Raw genomic sequence first — 20,703 nt, 5'->3', positions numbered from 1 at the left:
TTTCCATCATTACAGAAAGTTTTATTGGACTGTATCACTTAGCACAACCCAGAGATGCCATCCACAACTACCTGTCTAGAGTATGCTTCCCTGTTACTTGCCAGCACATCTCTTTAATTCTGTACAGCACTTATCACTAGTTGATATCTTTCCTGTCTCCAATCACTAGAGACTAAGCTTTATGTGAGCAGGGATAATATTTCTCTAGCATCCCCAATATATAGTAGGTGTTAAATAGGTATGTAGAATGAATGAATCCATATTAGCCTGCCCAGAGTACCTATATGCCTATCTTTCTCAGTTTAAATGGCATAGAGTCAGAATCTCAAGTCTGGATGAGATAGGAAGCATTATTATCTAGATGGTACATGATAGCCACTTTTTTCATTGGCTTTATTTTATAGTTTCTTGTTTCTGAGTTTCTCATTTCCTTGCAAGCTGCTTTGAATCAAGTGCCAGCTTGGATTAAGGCTTCTTTAGATGTAAACCTTGAAAGAAGAGATCAAAATTATAAATCAGAAACATTCAAGATGTTTCCAACTTTCAGTGGAATACCTACAAGAAAGCAATTTGAACAGTTTCTATATTATCACAATAGGTGATGATCTCATAAGAAGCAGGCAAGAAAGCAAGTGCCCAAATACTTTTTTGGGATTTGCTTCCCTTTGTAGTTGGCACATCTTTATGCCAGTCTTAGGGACCAGAATGAGGGAGCAATTACACTGGATGGAGCTGCAAATCAACTTCCACCAACACCACATGGGGAGTTGGGAAGCAATAATCTGCAGAGAAGCTCCTAGGTGAACCCTGATTTGCACCAGTTAGACTTCCCCAAATTAAACTGTCTATACCTCCTATACCTTGGGCTCAAACACTCATCTTCTCTTAAGTATATAATGCCTTGTCCCCAATTTGTTTCTATTGATTCCTTATACGCTGTTTTCCCATCTGGAAAGTTCCCCTCACAAATCCTCCAAGAGAAATTTTTTCTTTCTTGGAGAGTTCTATTAGAACTGCAGAAACTTTGGCAAACCCTCACTGAGTTCTCATCCCTTAAACACTTTAGTAACTCCTCGGGCACCAGGTTGACTGTGTGCACGTTTGTATCGGGAAGGGCTTTGTCTATTCGCCTTTCTTTGTCCTGTTATTTCTAATAAGCAGAAGTTTATCCATGGTAGACTCTAGGCCTGCTTTATTTTCTTGTCACACTGATCCCAAGATCTTGTCACTTCCACAGTAGTATAGGGAAAAAATAGATATTCCAGGGTTATGGAAGGAAAATCCTTAGCTCTGTTACTTAATGTGTGATCTTGGGAAGGGTATTTTATCTGTGACTTTTGCTGTGAGATTTCAGCATGGTGATCATGAGGCCTAATGGATTTGTTGATTTTTCTCCTTCACTTGGAGCTGACTGTGTCAGGAAGTATTAACAAGTATGCTCAGGCAGTGACACATTGACACAATGAGGTTGGCTGTAAATAGTGAGGTCTATGCTCTAAGCAACCAATCAGTCTTTAATGGTGCCAGGGCTACATGCAAGGTGTCAAGCCAGGCTGTTGAGGGAGATTCAGACACACGTGTGTGGCAGAAAAGGAGATTCACAATTCAAGAAAGGACTTGCTGCCCTATTGCAATGAGAGTGATTCACTAATGGCCTCCATCTATCTATTAACTCTTTTAGCTCTTCTAACACCTTTATTTTAGTCCCATAAGGCTCATAACTGGCTTGCAGAATAGGAAATTAATACAATCAGCAATGTAGAAATGTATCTAAGAGATTAAATGAACTTGCTGGGGTTGGTATTGAGAGGGATTTACATAGCTTCTTGACATTTGGTGCTTTAATGGTGGTTGCTTGTGAGGTCTAGTTATCTTTCCCTCGTATATTTACCGTTTTCAGTGGATGTCTTATCTTGCTTTAAAACCCCAAGACCCAGCAAAGCCCTTTTTGGAAAAGGTGAGTGACCCTTAATCATGGTAGGGATTAGTTGAACTCTATCCCCTGGCTGAGTAAACACGAGCTTGGAAGGAACAGGTGACCTGTCCAAGCTCATCTAGTTAAGTAGTTACAAATCTTCATCATGACTGCCAGGACCGATCTTTGAAAAATAGACATATAAGGCCTTAAGATCTACCTGCAGGAGAGAAAACAGGTTTAAACTGACATGGAGATATTTTAGATTAAAAACTTCAGTTAGCTCTCTCAGTGAGGGTTTCCTCTAGTTTGAGTTGCAAGTAGGTCACCTTCTTGCTAAGAAGCAGGTTCTGCTTCTTAGGTTCTGCTAAGAGCAGAAAACCCTATTCTAATTCCAACCTCTGACCTCATTCAATAATCATTGGCTTGATTCCATTTATGAATCAAGCTCTGTTAGCAGCTTCATGTGGGGACACCCTGTTCTGATGAAGTTCATCTTCTGGGACACAGTGATACTTCGTTTAGATTTAGGAAGCAGAGAAGAGGACTGGGGTAAATCAGAGGTGGGTGTCAAGGTAAATCAAGGGTAAATCAAGGTGGGTGTCAAGGAGAGAAAGGGAAAAAGGACTCAGAAGAGAATTTTAAAGTCACAGGAGTTATTGGATGTGGTAAGTGAGAAAAAGTGCCTGATGACCTCTGCAGAGCTGACCACTTTTTCTGAAAAAGAAGTGTCCATGATTTAAGAGTCATTATAATGAAAGATACCATCTTTCAGCAATTAAGGAATAATATTAAGGCAAAGATGAGACAAGATAATCATTCCCTACTTTGGAGTTGGGGGGTAGAAGGAAGAAGACTATGTAAGGTAGGTCAAAACTGAGTGTTAAAAGTGCTCGCTGGGCGTGGAAGCTCACGCATGTAATCCCAGCACTTTGGGAGGCTGAGGCAGGAGGATCACGAGGTCAGGAGATCAAGACCATCCTGGCCAACATGGTGAAACCCCGTCTCTACTAAAAAAAGATACAAAAATTAGCTGGGTGTCGTCACGTGTGCCTGTAGTCCCAGCTACTCAGGAAGCTGAGGGAGGGGAATCACTTGAACCTGGGAGGCAGAAGTTGCAGTGAGCCAAGATCGTGCCACTGCACTCCAGCCTGGCAACAGAGCGAGACTCCATCTCAAAAAAAAAAAAAAGAAAAGAAGTGCTCATACTCTTTGTACCAGTAATTCTATTACTAGAAATTATTCTTAGGATAATAAGATGTGGACAGTGTTATAAGCAAACATTCACTGTAACATTTATAATAGTAGTAACTAATAAAGGATTTGTTAACACAGTAGTACATTTTTATAAGTTTTATGTATCCATTAAAGATTTATGAAAAGTTTCAGTGAGATAGTGTATGCATGATACAAAACTAGTGAAGGCAGTATTCTCCTTGGAAACAACAAAAGAATAGCTGGAAATAACCACTAATATGTTGATTTTTCTGGAAAGTTGGGAGACCAAGCTGCAAAAATGCATTTCTGTTTTCATTCCTTGCAAGTGACAGTTTAACAAAAAATTTTCCTCCAAATTTGGCTAGCCAGCAGCCTTTATGGAATTTTAGAGTATGGACTGTCAAAATAATTTCTCTTTGCTTTTGACAAGCAACAGTGATGGCCTCTGTATTAGTCTGTTTTCACGGTGCTGATAAAGACATATCTGAGACTGGGCAATTTAGAAAAGAAAGAGGTTTAATGGACTTACAGTTCCACATGGCTGGGGATGCCTCACGATCATGGCAAAAGGTGAAGCAGGAGCAAAGACATGTCTTACATGGCGGCAGGCAAGAGAGAATGAGGGCTTGTGTAGGGAAATTCCTCCTAATACAACCATCAGATCTCATGAGACTTACCACTATCATGAGGACAGCACGGGAAAGACTCGCCCCCATGACTCAAATTCCTCCCACCGGGTCCCTCCCACAACACGTGGGAATTCAAGATTTGGGTGGGGTCACAGCCAAACCATATCAGCCTCTTTCCTCAAAACCTATGCAGTAATGCAATTGCCTCATGACCTTACATGTTTCTTCTGCATCTGGAAGAGGGTCATTCCTTTTACTGACAGCAAGGGCAGAACTAGGTTAATGAGATCATGTCTTGTTCTGGATGGCAGTCTGTTACTTGGCATACAGTATGGTAGGTTGATTAAATGCGTTCTAACTTCTCTACACTCTTTTAAAAAGCATGTATTGAGGTGATTACTTCTGTTGCTACCAATCCTATCAGCTATGACTGCAGCTTCATGTAGCGGGTAGTGTATTATCTGTTCATACCAATTCAGTCAAGTTAGCCTCTTTCCTCTGTAGGGGCGGACTCACCGACATCTCAGAAAACATCTAATTGGAAAAATGTGCTCCATATGGAGTTCAAAATCTACAGGTTGTTGTTGTTGTTTTATAAGGACTCTTTCCTAAAATGCAATGTGATTTTTTAATACATTACACTGACTACAAGGTTTTAATTGATGCCAGTCATAATGAATGTGCAAATTGTGTGGAATAAAGTGAATATTATGGTGCAGTCTTTGGAACTTTTCCTTGAACATATTCTTTCATCTCCCTGCTTTGGCCCCATATACTAATTCTTAGAGGCAGCAAGAACCATACTGACCCTAATGACCTGTTCAGGACTCTCTTTCCCTAAGCTTAACTTTTAAAGGAAAGGCAGAAGCCACCTGCTCCTGAGTGGCTATCCTCCTCCGCATAGAGACTGATAGGCCTCTCAAAAGCCTGACTCGGCAGTAGCCAACACATCATTTATCACTAAGACAATGGACCATAAGGTGTCTCTTTGCTAACTCAAGCCCTTTATCTTATTTTAAATATGCTTATTCACGAAAAGCAAAACAAAGCAAAACAAACAAAAAATATTCCATGACTATTTCTGCTCATTGAGAGGTTTTGTTTTCCAAATTAGTTTCAAACAAATTGTGCTGAAGAGTGTAGGTTTATGGACGTCCATCTCCTCCAAAATCTAGGTGAAAATCTCTTCTAAACCTACATGTGTTTGAATTAACAGAATGCCAAGGAAAATCAAAATTGGATCTAATGGCACTTTGGGAGGCCGAGGTGGGCGGATTGCTTGAGTCCAGGAGTTAGAAACAGGCCTGGGCAACATAGTGAGACCTCGTCTTTAGCCCAAAAATACAAAAAATTAGACGAGCGTAGTCGTGCACACCTGTGGTCCCAGCGGCTCTGCAGGCTGCGGTGGGAGGATGCTTGAGCCGGGGAGGCGGAGGTTGCAGTGAGCCGAGATCGCGCCACTGCACTCCAGCCTGGGCGACAGAGAGAATCCCTGTTTCAAAAACACAAAAACAACTTCCCCAACACCCCCCCCGCCCAAACCCTCACAACTTTCTGGCTGTAGGAATTCTCGTTTTGCAGCTGAGGAAACGGGTTTGGAAATTAGACAACATACCTAAAATCACTTGGCTCATCAACCTACAGCTCCCTCTAGGGGGCTGCCTCGCCCTTATTAGTTATGTGCACATTTGGGGTGAATTCCACGGTTATCTAACAGAACTGTTTCGGTAGTCCCAGGTAAACTTACGGTACGGAAATTTGTTTCTTGAGGATACAAAAAAGAAAAGTGTCAAGTTAGGGGGAAAGTAAAAATTCAACTCCCAAAACATCACGTGTAGAGTCAGGCAGTCACTTCATAAAGAGTACAGTTGATGAAGTTTCACTCTTGAAACTTTACTGTATGTATGCAAGCCCTAACTATTAATACAGGCGAGAGCATCCACCTTATCTTCCATTCTCCCTAAGCCCTGAGGGTGGGGATGAGGGGCACTCCAATCACCTGAGCCTAAGAACATAGCTGTGTCTGGCATGGTCTGGTTATTTACAGCCTAAAAAAAAAAACAAAAACAAAAAACAACCCAGCTTCTTGTCCGATTCAGGCTTTCCCTGCCCAACCCCACTAGCTTAATGCAATATTGACATTACCAGGAAATGCATAAGTCCCAAATGCAACTGCTTATAGATGTTTTTACCTCTTGAAATAATACCGGGTCACAAATATTGTTAGTTGTGTTTTTTGCAGAGAGCTTCTACTGCTCATTTAATTCAGGGGCGTTGGATTTGTGCTGAGTGTAATTTGACTCCAAGCATGCAAACTGATCAACTTCTTCCCGTGTGTTTGGGGAGTACAAGTGACTACTGCGAGTCCTCAAATGTTTTTCTTTTCACGTGGAGGAAAGCGAATTCTCCGAAGACTGTTCGGCGTTCTACGCAGGGGTTGGAAGGGGGGTTCCTGAGTCACCTCTGGCTGCGCGGGGGGCCTGCGTGTACCCTCAGGGACACCAGGCTGGAATCGTCCACCTTACTTTCAAATGATAAAAGTGCGGAGGGTCTTTCTGCCCCTAAGTCGCGTACAGGATTGCCTGTTTACGGAGTACACTTTCACACACCTCTTTCCCGGTGGTGCCGTCTCGTGGCGGCAGAACCTTTAGGAAGGCTCTCGGGGGAGAGACAAGATCAGTGGCGACCACGCCTCCCACGTTACAGCGCTCGCTTCCTACTGGGGGTTGGCGGGGACACCAAGGCTCTCCAGCCCGGGAACACGGAGTTCGGCTCCGTTGTACCCAACTGGAAAGCTGTGGAAACACAAAACTCCGGCGGCGACAGCACCAGCTGATTTTCCGCTCTCTTGGCTTTCTTCCGCTTGCACCACCCCCACCTCGGCTCCTCCGTTCACCACACAGAAACCCGCAACCCCCACCACTCCCGCGTTTCTCTTCTGCTACCGGCTGGGGCCTGCCTTTTATAGGCGCCGCAGCCAATGAGCGCGCTTCTTTCCGTCTGCCCGCCCGCCTGGCCAATCGCCGCGCCCCTTGTGTAATCTCCGGCTAGTCGGCTGCTTTCGGCTATTTTCGCTGTTGCTGGCTTTTTCAGGAGCTGCTCGCTCGCAGCCAGACGCTGCTTTTTTTTTTCCGGGTTCGGAGCCGTTCCGGATGCTTTAGGCTGCCGGATGTCTGATCTCCGGATAACTGAGGCGTTTCTGTACATGGATTATCTGGTAGGTGCAGGGCAGGGGTGGCATGTCGCCTCTCGGATCTCGGCGTGCCCGATGGCCCCCCTGCCTTGAGGAGCAGCCTTTTTGCTTTCTTTCTTTGGGATAGGATGCCTCTGGGGTTCTTTCTCCCGCAGCCGGCTCGTAAGCCTTGCCCTGGACTCGGAGGGGCAGCCTCCAGGGCGGGTGGGTGGTGGAGCTGACAGGTAAAGGTGCGGCCTGGGCCAGCACGGCTGCAGGGCGAGGGTCGCGCTGGGGCTGCTTGAGAGATGGGGCGGCCGCGGCGGCGCGTCCCCTGCCCGCGATCGGCTTCCTGGCTTCCCTCTGCGCTCTCCGCAGAGGACTTTCTTTCCGGGGGAGCAGGAGTTTTCCGCTCTCCCTGGAGCAGAACTCCAGGTGCTATTAAAGAGCCATAACCAGAATGGCTCACTAAGTGCCCAGCAGCCCTGGTCATTTGATTGTTATTAAATCTCTAAAGCTATGACCTCGGTCGTGGCGGGATTTTAAAAGCACATTACCATAAAGCATACGGGTCTAAACTACCTCGCAGGTTGGCAGGAACAGGACTGAGTAGGGACAGGTATAGCCCCACCATTCCGGTCTTGGGTGCGTGCCGCGGTTCCAGTGTTCACGGATTGGAACCCGGCTGTTTAGGCCAGGCTTGTGCTGAGAAGTTTAGGGGGGAAAAGTGTCAGCACAGTGCTGGGACCGAACATCATTTTAAAAATGGACTTCTATGTGTGTCTTTGTGGAATTATGCGAGCACTATGTTTTGTTCCAGAAATTATATTTCCCCAGAGCTGCTTGTTTGCGTTTAAGGGGATCCTCATTTACAGAGACTGTGTTCGATCCTATACGATTACTGTGTTTACCATGTTGGGCAGAACCGCTATTGCCATACAGAGTTGGAGTAGACGGTTAGAAACATTGACCCTCCTGTCATCTTGTTGGACACATGCACTCGGTTTTCGACTGCAGATTGGCCTGGCAGAGATTTGCCAGTGCCTTCTAGGAATTACACTTAAGGCTGTACTGAGAAAGTCTGTGCATGCTTTGATGGCCAAGAAACGCCGGACCGGCTTTGTACCGTCATCTGTGTATTTGGGCTTATTTTAGTGTACATAAAGAAAATGTTTCTCCTAATGCTTCAGAGCTTGATGGTCTTGTGGGAAAGGATGGTGACTGCAGTTAAAGCATGGCCTTGTGAATGGAGCTGGATCTAAAATTCTGAGTTCAAGTTCTGTTTTGTTGTTCATTTGTTGATGGCAGTAACTTCCTTTATCTTTGTGATAAAGGGATGTTATTCACCCAGTACTGTAGCTGGTTAAGGGGATTATCTGATTATGAACATTCTTCACAATACAAGGTGCCCTGTAAGTTAAGAGAGCTGCCAAAGTGTCCAGAAGATTATTTTCTAAGTTAAATAACTGATTTAATTTGTAATTTATCTTATAAAATACAATACATGGTTTTTGTCTTGCAGTCTGCCTAAATTAAAGCGAAAGTTTGTTGGGATAATTACCAAGTAGGAAAGGGTGACATTGCCTGTACTACTAAAAGCTAATTTTGAATACTTAAATAGTTCTTAAAAAAGAAAATCAGGTGGTTCTGACATTTTATTATTTTCTTTATTTACTGGATGTGTTTTAAATTTATAAATTGCATCACAAAGCTGGCTTTGAGGTGCCAAACCTATCAAAATGCTTAGTGAAAACAAAATTGATAACGCTGGTTAATTACTCAGGCTAACCTCTAGATAGGCATAGTCTAAAGGTGAGTGGATGAATGTTTGTGGGCTCAAGATTACCTTAAAAGCAGATTAATTTATTTGCCAATTTACTAACAGCTTTGTGTCAAAATCAACAGGTCACAAATTTGACTTGGCCTTTTTATTTTACCTGGGCTCAAGTTTACCCTAAAAGCAGATTAATTTCTTTGCCAATTTACTAACAGCTTTGTGTCAAAATCAGCAGGCCCCAAATTTGACTTGGCTTTTTAAAAAGCTTTACTTGCCATACATCTTAGTTTTACTTTTATATTTTAAAAAAATCATTATTTTGCCACTTTATCCATCTAAAATTCGCAAGTGCAGTGACCAACCCCATAAAAGCCAGTGGCTACTCTTTGGAGGTGAGAAAAGAAATCTTAAAGGAAACAGTTTAGTTTTTGTGAGTGTGCCAGGTGTCCCCTGTGAAAAGATTTCAGAAAATTCTTTAGCATTAAACTGGATGGAAACAAACAGAAAAACCATCTCAAAACAAAAACTAGCCCTCCCGAGGTAGCCTTTTTGTGTTCACCTTTTGCTTGTCGACTTTCAGAGAAAATGATGTGCCACACATTATTCTTCTCTTCCTGTCTTTCGGATTGACTTGCTTGCTTATGCATACTCTGTGTGGCGTTTATTAAAAGCCCTATTTCTGAGGAATAGAAATCAATTTATTTGCATCTGGTATCTTATTTTATTTTTTAAAAATTCCTGAGTTCTTTTACTTACCTTGCAGGGAAAAAAAAAAAAAAAAATGCTCCTTTCATTCCAAGTTTGACTCCAGATTTTGCTGAATGGATTAGAGTAAGTTTCCTTTCCATGCACTTGACAAGAATGATGGTGTGTGTTATTTCTTTTTAATCTTTCTTGTGTTGCTCCTGTTGGAAACTGGAAGAGAGAGCTGTGTGTGTGTATGTATGTATTGTTCATTGTTCTTTGGGCTGGATGTCATCACTTGACCTTTTTATTTGGAGGACAGTGGAAAGGAAGAAGGGAGAGAAAGGTGGAGGTGCTATTTTGTCTTAACAGGATTAATCCTTTTAATAAGATTGAGATATTAAAACAGATGAAGAAGCTCTACTGATCTTTGAGTCGCTGTTGATTTCTTAAAACAAATATTCTCAGATATGACAGTCAAATTGAGGGACAGGGATAGTACTTTAATATTTAAGGCAGGGTTTTATTGATTTCAGTCGAGGGAAAGAATAGAAATTTGCTAATCCTAATCAATTAGATGTATCACCTGGTGCAGTGCCTGACTTGGTTTCTGGCATGTATTAATAGTTAGGGCCCGATATTTTATTTGTTGAATCAGATGAATATGAAATGGAAAGGAAAATTCTGCTTTTTTTCACCAGTTTTTAAACTGAGACAAGATAAAATCTGTTTGGATTAGGTGTTTTGTTCTGGGGAATGCAGAATGTATCCTTTACTCTTAACTTGAAGATGATCAAGATATAATCTGTTTAGCCATGGGTGGCAATTTAAACATAAAAATCTCTGTTTTCCAGTTGATGCGTGAATCTTCCTTGAAGGGCACACAACTTTTCCCCTTTCCATGATGGGGTTTAAAGGCCATGTTTACATCTGCCAGGTCTCTGGGTAAACATTTAGCTGCTGTCCCAACAGGCAGTACCAGCATCTTACTCTTTCTTCTCATAGGTAGAACTAGTAACACAACGTGCAGAGCTTTTTGAATAAGGTAGGAGAAAATAGTCAGGTTAAAATGAAAGAGAAAAACACATTTCTCGAGTTTTCCTGGGAGGTTGGACAAGATCAACTTCTAGATTCCTTTCAGTTCAAAATTTTCTGTCTTGACTCATGTGATGATTGATCTGGAATTAACCTTGTTTCCCTCTGCGCCATCAAAACAACAGTGGTACAATTGGTTACACTCTGTGTAATACCTATGATGATTAAATGAGATAGTTGAGGGAAAGCCATTTGTAAACAGTACGTTGCTTTTCAAATGTAAAATGTTAATGTATTGTGTGGCTGGGCGAGGTGGCTCACGCCTGGAATCCCAGGACTTTGGGAGGGCGAGACAGATGGATCCCTTGAGGTCAGGAGTTTGAGACCAGCCTGGCTGACAGGGAGAAACCCCGCCTCTACTTAAAATAGAAAAATTAGCTGGGTGTCGTGGCGCATGCCTGTAAGCTCAGCTACTCGGGAGGCTGAGGCAGGAGAATCGCTTGAACCCAGGAGGCAGAGGTTGCAGTGAGATCGCACCACTGCACTCCAGCCTGGGCGACAGAGTGAGACTCCGTCTCAAGACAAAAAAAAAAAAAAAAAAAAAAAAAAGTTAACGTATTGTGATTATGTTGCTGATGTTACTTTTATACGTCCTGTAGAATGACTGTTACTGCTTAGTGGTATTGACATACCTTTTAAACTAGTCTCAATTTATGGAAATACTGGGAGTTGTAATCAACAAGCAGGAAGTCACAAGACTCTTTTAAGAACCTTTTAAAAGCTACGAAAATAAAACCCATTTGAATAATTTATCTATTCAACAAATATTTATGGAGCCCCTACTTTGTGCATGGCCCTGAAAGTCGTGGGGGATGAACCCTCAGCTGTAATATCCTCCTTGGCTGCAGGACTGGCAGTCGTGTGGCTCTAGAGGAACCTGTGGCAGGACAGGTTAAGTAAGGCACATAGGGGAGGGGGTAGCTTCTGATGTGCTTCTTTGCTTTCTAGTACATTTCTCTCATTTTATGTGTTTTATTGTGAACTAAAATATAAACTTAGACTTGAAAATGTGACAAGTAAAAATGGTTGATTAGTCTTGGATGCTAATTGTCAATTAATATTCATTGCATTTGTTTATAGTAGCCTCCACCCTCCCATCCACAGTTTTACTTTTCAAGGTTTCAGTTAACCATGGTCCACCGAGGTCTCAAAATAGGTGAGTACAGTACGATAAGATATTTTAAGAGAGAGAGAGAGAGAGACCACATTCACATAACTTTTATTACAGTATATTGTCATAATTGTTCACTTTTATTATTAGTTATTATTAATCACTTACTGTGCCTAATTTACACATTAAACTTTATCATAGGTGTGTGTGTATAGGAAAAAATATAGTGTGCTATGTGCTATGTTAGTTAGTTCTATGATAGCTCACTACTATCTGTGGTTTTAGGTATCCACTGGGACTTGGAATATATCCCCCATGGATGAGGGGAAACTACTGTACCGTGTTGGAGATTTTTTTTTTTTTTTTTTTGAGACAGAGTTTTGCTCTTGTCACGCAGGCTGGAGTGCAATGGGGTGATTCTCCTGTCCCAGCCTCCTAAGTAGCTGGGATTACAGGTGCCCACCACCATGCCCAGCTAATTTTTGTATGTTTAGTAGAGACGGGGTTTCACCATGTTGGCCAGGCTGGTCTCAAACTCCTGACCTCAGGTGATCCATCTGCCTCGACCTCCCAAAATGCTGGGATTAACAGGAGTGAGCCACCGCGCCCTGCCAGTGTTTGGGATTTAATAAGATTAGATTTGATAGGTTAGTTTAATAAGATTTCTTTGTATAGACTGGTGGACTTGACCTATTTAGTTTCTTGGTTATAGGCTGTATCTGCCATCATAAAAATGTATGTGTCAGTGGGGAAGATGTGGTGAGAGAATTGGGTTGATCATCACAAATCTCTCACCATTTGCAGGATAAAAACCAGCTAACTAACCAACAATAGAAACCCATGATGTGCTACAAAGGGTAGAGCCCACAGGCACTATGAAATTGTAAAGGATCCTACTTGAAAAAAGGAGTGAAGGTACATTTGTGATTTCATATTATGTTCAGTTATCTGTGAACTGAACTTCTTTATTGATAAAAAAAAGTACATTGTTTCATTGTTTTTAACCCTGAATATCTATGAACATTGTAAGTTGTATTTATTATGACTAACTATAAAGTGATAATGTAGGTCACTTTTTAGTCTAAATGTCGAGTGGATTAGGCAGTCATATTAAATATTCCTTTCTTAATAATTTATAAGATAAAAATTATCTGAGCACAATAAACAGATCTACCATATATGGAGTTCACATAGCAAAAATGTTTTGAGCAAATCCATACCATTAGGTAGGAACTTTTCTACAAAGGTGTTAGGTCTGGTTCCCAAACTTCTGTGGCTCCAGTCTAACAGTATGAGCCCTAGGAGAGGACACATAGAGACCTTGATTCCTGCCCTCCAGGGGCTCGCATTCTGAAAGATGCCAAAGCCACATGCTTGTTGGCATGTGGGCAGTGCTCGGGTGGGGGATGAGAGGAGATAAGTATATGAGTTATAATCAGGAGGGCAAAATCAGTTAACATTCATTGAACACTTACTCTGTGCCAATGTTCTAAGTGCTTTGCATGTGTAATAGCATTAAACTGAGACTCAGGGAGGTTGTATAATTTCCTCAAGTTCACACAGCTAGCAAGTAGTTGAACTGCGTTGTGGCCCCAGGGCCCTCCCTCTTCATTGCCTTCCACTTACCAGTAGTTCCCTTGTGCTGGGCAGAGGCTCAGGCAGCTTGGTGTTAAGGCAGTTGGGATGCACTCAAAATTTTTAGTATATTGCTTCTTAAGTAAACAGGTACAGAAAAGTGGTCCTTGACCACTACTATGTTAAAGAAAGCAGTGGCCATGAGCAGGCTGGCTGATGCGCCCTTGTCCCCAAGGACTGTGGCAGGTGATTGTTACAGAGAAGGCTGGCTAGGAAGAGAATTATGTTGTGTGCTGGGAACTCCTGCCTTACAGTCTCCTTACCCTGGTCATAGTCACTGAGGTGATCTTCAGCATCTAATGTTCCATCAGGTGACCACATATAGATTTTCAGGCAACCTCCTTACTCGGCCCCCTAGTGTCACTTTCAGGGGCACATTCCTACCTGCCCCAAGCCCCAGTTTTGTTTTGTTTCATTTTCCTTCCCTCCCTTCCCCTCCTCTCCCCTCCCCTCTCCTTCTTTTTCTTCTTTTTTTCCTCTCCTCCTCTTCTTTTTTTCTTCTCCTCTTCTTCTCTTTTTTTTTTTTTTTGACAGGGTCTCACTCTGTCATTCAGGCTGGAGTGCAGTGGTGCGATCTCCTTACTCAGTCCCCTAGTGTCACTTTCAGGGGCACATTCCTACCTGCCCCAAGCCCCAGTTTTTTGTTTGTTTCTTGCTTTTCTTGCTTGCTTGCTTGCTTGACAGGGTCTCACTCTGTCATCCAGGCTGGAGTGCAGTGGCTTGATCTCAGCTCACTGCAACCTCTGCCTCCTGAGTTCAAGCAATTATCCCACCTAAGCCTCCTGAGTAGCTGGGACTACAGGCGTGTGGTTAGTTTTTGTATTTTTTGGTAGAGACAGGGTTTCACCATGTTGCCCAGGCTGGTCTCAATCTCCTGACCTCAAGTGATCCACCTACCTCAGCTTCCCAAAGTGCTAGGATCACAGGCGTGAGCCACCTTGCCCAGCCCCGTTTCTTTTGAAGAGGTACTGAGACTGTGCTATGTTCCTTTGCCACGTGCTGCCTGGGAAGTCAGCTGTTCCCAATAGATACTAGGCCATAAGCAGCCTGTTGCTTATGGACTTCAGCTGGGCAAAATCTCCTGATGGTATTAACTTTATAAAAGGATTTATTTCTAAGGTAGACTAAAGAGAAGGAAAGCTTGTTAGGGAAGGTCTCATAACTATTGTAGGTGACAAGAAGTGGGAATTTCCTCTGATACTTCCCACACATTAAATTATTGAGGGGCTTTTATTTTGGATCCTGCAGCCCCCTGTGTTATGTTGTGGCTCTCCCCTGTCATCTCCCCGAATGTCCCAATGTCCCAGGTGTTTGGATGAGTCTAAGAAGCCAAGTTGTGGTTGACTCTCATTTTCTGAGTGTCTGTAAAGTACCAAGTCACATCTACTTCTAGCAGGGCTGGCTTCCCAGCCTTGCAACCGCTGGGTTCAGAAGAGCCCCATGCCTGGTTTACTGCTCTTTGGTCACCATCCTGAAAAAAAAAAAAAAATCTTAATTTTAGAACAGGTGCTTTGCGTTTTCATTTTGCACTGGGCCCCACAATTTATAAGGCCAGTTCAGATTTCTAGCGCTAAATACATGGCTGGCATCTGAGTCTGTAACCTGCATCATTGCTGGTTCCCTGACCATCTTAATCACCATTTTATCACTGGAATCTAGTCTAGTGTCTGGTAAATACAGGACTGTGTACCATTTACAGTGCTGAGTGTTTTCCTTGGGTCACCTAATTTAATCCTCCCAACAGTGCTGTTAACCACAAAGACATAGCAACTTAGAAAAGAGGAAACTTGAGACTCTGAAAGGTTGAGTTGCCCAGAATTGCATAACCAGTGGAGGGTCAGGGTCAGGATCAGTGTATGAGCTTGTCTGATTCTAAGCCCATGGCCATGAGCATTCTTTGGTGCTGCTTACCTATTATAATTAATAATTGTTGAGAGGATGAGTGAGAGAGACTGTGTGAACCATAGATAACAGTTCTGGAAATTGAGGGGTCACTTGATTGTTTCTGTCACCTGGTTGCCTGTGAGAGGCCCTCTGGGAACTCAGTGACAGTGCAGCTCCCACTGGGAAAGTTGTGTGCGTTTGTGTTTGAGGTGGGAGCCTGCTCACTGATTTAGCTTTCATTGATTACCCACTCTCTCCTTCACTTTGCATAAAGGTAGGTGTTCTGCCCTTTGGCTCATAGAGCCAAACACTCCTACATGATTTTGATAGTAGCTCACCATCTGAAAAATTGCATTTGCAAGCCAATCTCATTTATCAAGTTGCTGTGTACCTAGATTTGCTGGGAACTGTTTTAACCTCTGGACTGCTGCTTTCAGAGTTGAGGACTTATCCCACTAATTATGTCCATGTCTCTCCAAGAGGGATTCCCTTGGGTTCTTTTTTCAACAGGAGAGCTGCTGCTCTGGCCTCTCTCTCTCTCTCTCGGGGAAGGGAATGACAATCTGGAGGCACTCCAGGACCACTGATTGAGGCATTGGAGGTCTATACCCGTTCCTAATCAGTATAGACATGGAGTCAGGAGCTAAACAGAAATACAATTCTTTCAGAGTTTTATTTCTAATTATGAATTATCTTAATTATTCAGAAAAGTACAGAAAATAATATAACAGACTTCTGTGTACCTGCCTTCCTGACTGAACATTTTGCCATTTTGACTTCAAAACTCTGGTGATCTTTAAATGAAACTAAAGACTCCTGTTCCCTGCACGCTTCCTCCTCCACCCTTCTCAGTGGTGACCACTATCCCAAGGTTAGTGAGTAACAGTCTCATGCATGTTTTTGGCTTTTTATCATATATGCATGTGGGTGTAAACCATATATAGTATCATTTTGTGTGCTTTAAGAATTTTACCAAAATTGTAACATAATGCTCGTTTTAAATTTGCTTTTTTCCCTAAAAAAAAATGTTGACTGAATAAGACATTAGTCTGCCCTCAAGGTACTTATGCTCCTGTACGATGAAAAATAAACAATTACATTTTGGAGTAGCATAGTCTATCTGGAGGGAAATAAAGATGACTAGAGTAGCACATGAAAGGGAACCTAACCTAGATTTCAGGGCCAAAGAGAACTTCCCAGAGGAGTCTTTTAACGTCTGCAACATTGAAGCTAAGTAAAGTTGGCCCAGTGACAGGCAGGGCCAGAGCCAGGCAAAAGGAATAGCTGTGAGGAAATTTGGGGGTGAGTAACCCCATGACTTCAAGGAACTTCAGGGGTTCTGTGTTTTTGGAGCAGGGTTTGGAGCAGTGCTAGAAATGAAGCTGCAGAGCCCAGCTAGGGTCATGGAAACCCTAAAAGTTTGCCTGCAATGACATGGTCAGATCTGTCTACAGTGCAGAGAAGGATTGGAAAGTGGGGGAAGACTGGAGCAAGACTAGTTAGGAAGATGTCCTGATCCAGAAATGAGATGATGGTGTTCACAGCCAGGAAGGGGGAGGGGAGATGCAGAAATGTAGATGGATTTAAGCAACATTTAAGAATTGCCAGAATTTTGTAATTGGATGTGGAAGATGACAACAGAGTAGATCTCAGGGATAATTCTTAGGTTTTTGGTTTGAGCATTGTTCTGGTTATCTATTACTGAGTAATGAACCACCTTAAAACAATAGTTTAACACAATAACAATGTATTTTACTTGTGAATCGGGGGTTGACTGGGTTCAACTAGGCAGTTATTGTTCAGGATCCCTCATGAAGTTGTAATCAGATGGAGGGTGGGGTCACCTCAAGGCTTCATACACATGCCTGGCATCTGAGCTGGGTACATTGCAACAGCTGGGTGCTGGACAAGGGTGGCCCCCTGGGGCATCTCTCTTCATGTGGTCTTTCTATGTGATGGCCTCAAGATAACTGGACTTTTCATATTGAGGCTGAAGGCTTACAGAGCAAATGTACCAAGAGAAACTGGCAGAAACTGCCTGGTCTTTTCTACCCAATCCTCAACAGTGATTCAGTGTCACTTTTACTGTGTTCTTTTCATCAAGACAGTAAAAAAGGCATTGCTAGGTTCAAGGGCAGAAGAGAGATATCTCATGGTGGGAGGAAGGTTGAAGAATTTTTGGGCATGTTTTAAAACCACTGTAGGTATTGAGGTGGGTAATGGGGTCATGCACTGTGATCTGTAACCCTGAAGAAATAGCAGGTTTGGTGGGAAAGGGAGAAGTTTGATTTTAGAGTGACTGAGTTTGAACTGCTTGTGCAGTAATTCAACTTGAGATTTCACATAGGTAAATGGAAACTCAGAGGTGAGGTTTGGAGATGTAGTTAAAACTAATACCTAGGGCCAGGCGCGGTGGCTCACGCCTATAATCCCAGCACTTTGAGAGGCTGAGGTGTGTGTATCACGAGATCAGGAGATCCAGACCATCTGGCCAACATGGTGAAACCCCATCTCTACTAAAATACAAAAAATTAGCCAGGCGTAGTGGTGCGCGCCTATAGTCCCAATTACTTGGGAGGCTGAGGCAGGAGAATCGTTTGAACCCAGGAGGTGGAGATTGCAGTGAGCCGAGATTGCGCCACTGCACTCCAGCCTGGCGACAGAGCAAGACTCTGTCTCAAAACAAAACAAAACAAAAAAAGCTAATAGCTAACAATTATTGTTACATACTGTATACTATACTATATTATTAATATTTTGCAGGAGGCACAGTGCTCAGTATTTTTTGTATGCTATACATTTACTATTATCATTTTAGAGTTTAGAAAACTGAAGCTTAGAGAAATTAAATGTTGTGCCTAAGACATGGTGGAGCCAGAATTTGAACCTAGGTCTGGCTGGTGTTTGAGCTCACATTTGCAACCACTTAGATGGTAGCTAAAGCCATAGCCATGCATGAGGGTTCAGTTGTGTGGGAAAGGAAAAGACTTGAGGATGCCTACGGCCTCAGCCACTGCTGGCATGTAGTATACATGCAGCTTTTATGGGATCACCAAAAGTAAAGGAACCAAAGAGGAGCTTGGCAGCCAGTCATGGTGGCTTGTGCCTGTAATCTCAGCACTTTTGGAGGCCAAGGAGGGAGGATCACTTGGGACCAGGTGTTTGAGACTAGACTGGGCAACATAGTGAGACCCCTGTCTCTACAAAAAAATAAGATAGCCAAGCATGGTGGCATGCACCGGTGGCACCAATTACCTGGGAGGATGAGGCAGGAGGATCACCTGAGCCTGGGATGTTGAGGCTGCAATGAGCCGTGATTGTGCCACTGCACTCCAGCCTGGGTGACAGAACAGGACCTCATCTCAAAACAAAAAATGAAAATGAAAAAAAAAAAACAAAACCGACAGCAACCAAAAAGAGGAGCCTGGGAGAAAGAGAACCGAGAGGTTGGAAGGAAACCTGGAGAGTGTGATGTCAAGCAGGCTGAGGATAGAGACTTTCCAGAAGGAGAAAGTGGCCAATTTTGTTAAACGTTGACCAGAGATCATGGAAGATAATGACTGGAAAATGACCACTGAATTCATGTCAGTGGTGACCTTGGCCAGAGGGCTGTCATGGGCCTTGTTGCGGTGCTGATTAGTGGAGGAGTGGGGAATGAGGAAATGATCCTGCTCCAATGAATGTTTTATGAGACATTCATCAGGAAAGAGAAGAGAAAGGGCTGGAACTGGAGGGGCAGGAAGGTTGGGGGGTGGCTTTCCTTAAATGGGACTAGAGATGGCGCAGTGCTGGTGAAGTAGAATGTGAGGTCATTTTGCCAAGTGTGACTGAAATGTGGTCAGGTAGGGGTTTTAACTGAGGAGGATTGAAGAAGCTGCAGTGAAGACGGAGGGCCGAGGATGACCAGGGACACAGAGGGTTGGTAGTTGTGTGGTGCTGAAGTTGCAGACCGTCTTGGTACACATTTAGATGGTTGTGTGATTTCTTTTTTCTTTCCTTGTAGCCTTTGTAGCTATCTAGATGTAGTTTTAAGAAGGTGGGCCGTTAGATTGGTAAGGGTTAGGGTTTTTCCTAATCTAAGGTGAATCCATAGGTAGACAATGGGGTGCGGGAACTTAACACTGGTAAGAAAATAGTTGAAATGATAGACTGAGATCTGAGTTATAGGAAAGGAAGGAAGGGCAAATAGAAAGTAGAAGATGGGGCCGGGCATGGTGGCTCATGCCTGTAATCCCAGCACTTTGGGAGGCCGAGGTGGGCGGATCACAAGGTCAGGAGATCGAGACCATCCTGGCTAACACGGTGAAACCCCATCTCTACTAAAAATACAAAAATTAGCCGGGCGTGGCAGCGTGCACCTGTAGTCCCAGCTGCTGGGGAGGCTGAGGCAGGAGAATGGCGTGAACCCGGGAGGCGGAGCTTGCAGTGAGCCGAGATTGTGCCACTGCACTCCAGCCTGGGCGACAGAGCGAGACTCCGTCTCAAAAAAAAAAGAAAGTAGAAGATGGAAGGGACTGGTGGTCTTGATGAGGCTGAACCATAAATGTTGTATGGAGTAACAAGTCAGAAAACTGGAGGGAAAGAAAGTTCAATGTGGTCAGACAATAGGGGTGTGAATTGAAGACTGCAGAGGTCAGAGGTAGACTCTCCAAGGGGAGGCCCCAGGGTGTGGCTATGGCTGGCAGCAGGTAAAAGGTGAGGAGGTCATGAGGCAGCAGAGGGAATACAGCCAAAGTGTCAGATGGATCATCCTCATGGATGAAGTCACCAGGACCATAGCAGGGCTTATGTTTGAGTGAAAGACTGAGCCAGATATCAGAAATCCTTAGTGAATGAGGCAAGGTTGGTTGACATCATTAACAAGGAGCAGTAGAGGACACTGGATAGAGTGCATTGTCCTGAGTCTTGAAAGGAGTGGGAGGGTCGTGGCCCAAGAGTGGAGGAGGGTGGTTTCAAGGGATTGAGTTAGGCCACAAGATAGAGGGTACATTTAACAGAGCTTTTGTGGATGTAGAGGAGTTCGTTTCATGGTTGAGTGCTGCAGGCTTTGGGTTGAACTCCTTGGCTTCACCAACTATTCTGTGTAACTTTGGCAAGTTAGTTGCCTTTTCAGTGCCTCACGTTTCTCGTTAGTAGAGTGGGGACAGTTAGAGGAACTACCTCTTGGATTTGCTGTGAAGAGTAACTGAAATAATACACATACTCTTAGGTTAGTGCTTGTTACTTCCTCCTTTCCTGCCTCTTCTTGTTCTTCATAATAGCAAAAGAAAAAATCACAGTATTTATATTGGTAGGTACTTTCTAAGGGCTTTACTTATTGAATCCTTAAAACAACTCTGTGAGGTAGGTACTAGCAGTATCATCTCAATTTTTCCGATGTCAAAACTGAGATGTAGAAAGAATAAGGAACTTGATTAAGGAAATACAGCAAGTTAAGAGGCAGAGCTGGGACTTAAACCCAAGAAATCTGGCTCCAAAGCCCTCTTTCCTAGTGAGTTCTGCAGAGTTAATGCACCACCACCACTGTGGCAGAGGGTTCTATGGAAAGGCTGGGGAGGGCAGGTACTAGCGTGAGATGGGCTT

At 43.4% G+C, this 20,703-nt stretch overlaps 1 protein-coding gene across 1 annotated transcript in view; it reads left to right on the top strand.

Moving 5' to 3' along the window:
* Positions 1-6,828: 6,828 nt before the first annotated feature.
* Positions 6,829-20,703, top strand: part of ARL15 (ADP ribosylation factor like GTPase 15) — a 429,205-nt gene continuing 415,330 nt past the window's right edge. Inside the window, 1 exon segment of the mRNA NM_001131133.1 lies at positions 6,829-6,979. Within this exon segment, the coding sequence (NP_001124605.1) occupies positions 6,932-6,979 (48 nt within the window). The 5' untranslated portion in view covers positions 6,829-6,931.

This window comes from Pongo abelii, chromosome 4 (genome assembly GCF_028885655.2).
Source record: "Pongo abelii isolate AG06213 chromosome 4, NHGRI_mPonAbe1-v2.0_pri, whole genome shotgun sequence".
Taxonomy (NCBI): Eukaryota; Metazoa; Chordata; class Mammalia; order Primates; family Hominidae; genus Pongo; species Pongo abelii.
This window is presented reverse-complemented; position numbering and strand designations above follow the sequence as displayed.